Genomic DNA, 2,877 nt, shown 5'->3' with positions numbered 1-2,877 from the left:
AAAAAAAAAAAAAGTAAAACCATGCAGTAGTTTGGTAAAAAATTAAATTTTCCCACTCTAAGCTTACTTCCCAGAGATGACTATTCCACAAATAAATGGTTGAGCCACTGTTTTCATCAACCATTTACGTGAAGTACTGACTTTCTGGTATGATTAGTGAATTCTTTTCTTTTTGGGTCTTTTTTGAAACAGGGTTCAGGCCTTCAGCTCACTTTGTATCTTACACTGGCTTCCAACTTGCAGTGATCCTCCTGCGTCGAATTCCCAGGTGCTAGGATTACAGACATGCAACATCCCACCTAGCTTGAATTCTCAATTTTTTGCCAATATGCCACATAAATATTTGTATATCGTATAGCCAGCTATGGTGGTGCTATGTATTTCATCTGGTCAACTTTTATCTGTAACTACCAAGCACAGAATGAGAGCATTCAGGTCATCCAGTATATCTAAAAATGTCAATTTGAAAACTTGACATTGAAACTATCCCTATTTTAACAGTGTTACCTAGACCCAGCTGCATATTTGTGCTACTTTCTTAATATCCATGGGCCAACTTTTTTTTTTTTTTTTTGGCAGGACCAGGGATTGAACCGAGGCCCTTCACTTATTCTACTGAGCTATGTCCCCGGCCCCTCCATCAGCCAACTGTAAGGTACACCAATACATCTTTATGCTTTTCTTTTTTACCTGCACTGCTGGGGATCAAACCCAGAGTTCTGCACTTAGTAGGTTAAATGATCTACCACCATGCTGCACACCCCCAGCCCAGCTACTAAGTTCAGTCTGTCTCCTTTATTTTTCGGTTAGACAGGGCCTTACTATGGGTGACTTCGGGCAACCTTGAACTATGTAGCTCAGGATGGCTGCAAATCTAGAGATCCTCTGGTCTCAGCATCCAGCATGCTGGGGTTTCAGGCGTGTGCCACCACCCCCAGCTTGATTTCAATGTCTTCCACAGTGGCCACCACCAACCTGAGGGAATTGTTTTCAGCCAGCACCGTCTACTTGGTCAACAGGGAAAATCTTTCTTAGAAGCTGCCTGGGATGGACTTCACTGAGCAGTTCTGTCTCACCTTCTTAAGAGTGCTCCGGTTAGGGGCACAGCACATGCCACCTTGCCTTAGCTGCGCGCACGTGTGTATATGTATTTTTCTTTTTCCCTCTCTGTATTTTAGAGAAGGGTCTACAGGGTGTTCAGGGTCTCACTGCGTAGATTGGACTCGTAGGGATCCTCCTGTGTACAGCCTCCCAAGTGCTGGGATAGCAGGCCTGCACCACTAGCCCAGTCTCAATCGCTGTCTCGGTGCACCCCAGGTGGGGCCAGCATGGCAGGCCTGGGATCAAACTCCGGCCCCTGTGCCTGCTTGTAGGCCCCTTAGGCCTGGCTGTCTTATTTCAATTTTTTTTTTTTTTTGGCTGAACCAGGAGTTGAACTCAGGCTCTTGCGCGTGCCAGGCAAACGCTTATGCTACTGAGCCATCTCCCTGTTTTATTTCAAAAAGGATCCCAGGCTGCTAAGGCTGGCCTCAGACTTGTGATTTTCATGCCTCGGGGATCTTCAGTAGCTGGGATTTCAAATGGGCTTTACTATGTGGGCCTGTTCCTATCTTTATATAAGGTTATTTCCTGATAAACCTATTCTATCTTGAATTGTATACGCATTTATTTAATAACCCAATACATTCATGCTAACAGTAAAGTTTTAATTTGGGGACCATCTGTATGTCACTCCCCCCCCCAAATTTATTTTTTTTTACAGAACTGGGGATTGAACTCATGCCCTTGTGCTTGCCAGGCAAGCGCCTATTCTACTGAGCTATCTCCACGGCCCTGTCACTTTTTTTAAAAAAAATGTATTTGGTTGTTACAGAGTCTCACTATGCAGCCAAGACTCATGGTGATCTTGCTTCCAGCGTCCTCAGCACTAGGATTGTAGGCATGCACTACTACACCCGGACTCTGGCCTACTAAGCCCACCCTGGGGGGCAGAGCTGGCATGGCCTATGGCGCTGGTACCTAACTGGCGTGGACCCTGAGCTTGCCTAAATTGCCTAAGCTAGCATGTTAGTCTGCTGAGCTTTTTTTGCGGAGCTGGGGATTGAACTCAGGCCCTTGTGCTTGCCAGGCAAGTTGCTGAGCTATCTTGCCGGCCCCTTTGTTATTTTGAGATAGGATCTTGCCAAGTGGTTCAGAATGGCCTCAAACTCATAGTGATCCTCCTGCCTCATTCTCCTCAGTCCTGGGATTCCAGGTGTGCTGTTGGTTATTTCCTAAATTAAATTTTTTGAGCTGGGGAGAGAGTTTGGCAGTTTAAGCACTTGCTTGGCAAGTACAAGGGCCCAGCTTCAACTCCCAGTACCATATGCCATGCCAGCCCTTGAAACCCAGCATGTTGGCACATGCCTGTAATTCCAGTGCTGGGGAGGCTGAGACAACAGGGTCACTACGAGTCTGAGCTGCATAGTGAGACTGTATCAAATTAAGAAATGAGGGCCTGGGAGATGGCTCACTAGAATAAAGTGCTTGCCAGGGCCTGAGTTCAATCCCCAGTACCACACACAAGACAAAAGACTATAAACAAATAAACATGTAAGTTCTTGGTGCTGAGGATTACATCGAGAACCTCATGCACACTACACAAGTGCTGCCGCCTCAGCCCAATTACTCCTTTAAAGTATTAACTGCATGGTGTCCATGTACAGATGCATCACTGGATGTTTGCTATTGTCTCTTTCATACTTTAATGAGTACTTCTATTTATTTATTTAGGCGGGAATGGGGACTCAACTCAGGACCTTGCACTTGCCAGGGAAGTGCTTATTCCACTAAGCCATCTCCCTGGCCTTGAGTACTTCTATTTAAATCTTTGCATAG

At 45.7% G+C, this 2,877-nt stretch overlaps 1 protein-coding gene across 1 annotated transcript in view; it reads right to left on the bottom strand.

Annotated features, from left to right (window-relative positions):
- Positions 1 to 2,877, bottom strand: part of Gtf2h1 (general transcription factor IIH subunit 1) — a 44,367-nt gene that overhangs the window by 14,414 nt on the left and 27,076 nt on the right. Inside the window, exon 10 of the mRNA XM_023719334.1 lies at positions 976 to 1,004. Coding sequence (XP_023575102.1) covers positions 976 to 1,004 — 29 coding nt within the window. The remainder of the gene's footprint in view (positions 1 to 975; positions 1,005 to 2,877) is intronic.

Source organism: Octodon degus, unplaced genomic scaffold (assembly GCF_000260255.1).
Source record: "Octodon degus isolate 3935 unplaced genomic scaffold, OctDeg1.0 scaffold00067, whole genome shotgun sequence".
Classification (NCBI taxonomy): Eukaryota; Metazoa; Chordata; class Mammalia; order Rodentia; family Octodontidae; genus Octodon; species Octodon degus.
The sequence above is the reverse complement of the archived record's forward strand: the minus strand, read 5'-3'. Positions and strand labels throughout refer to the sequence as shown.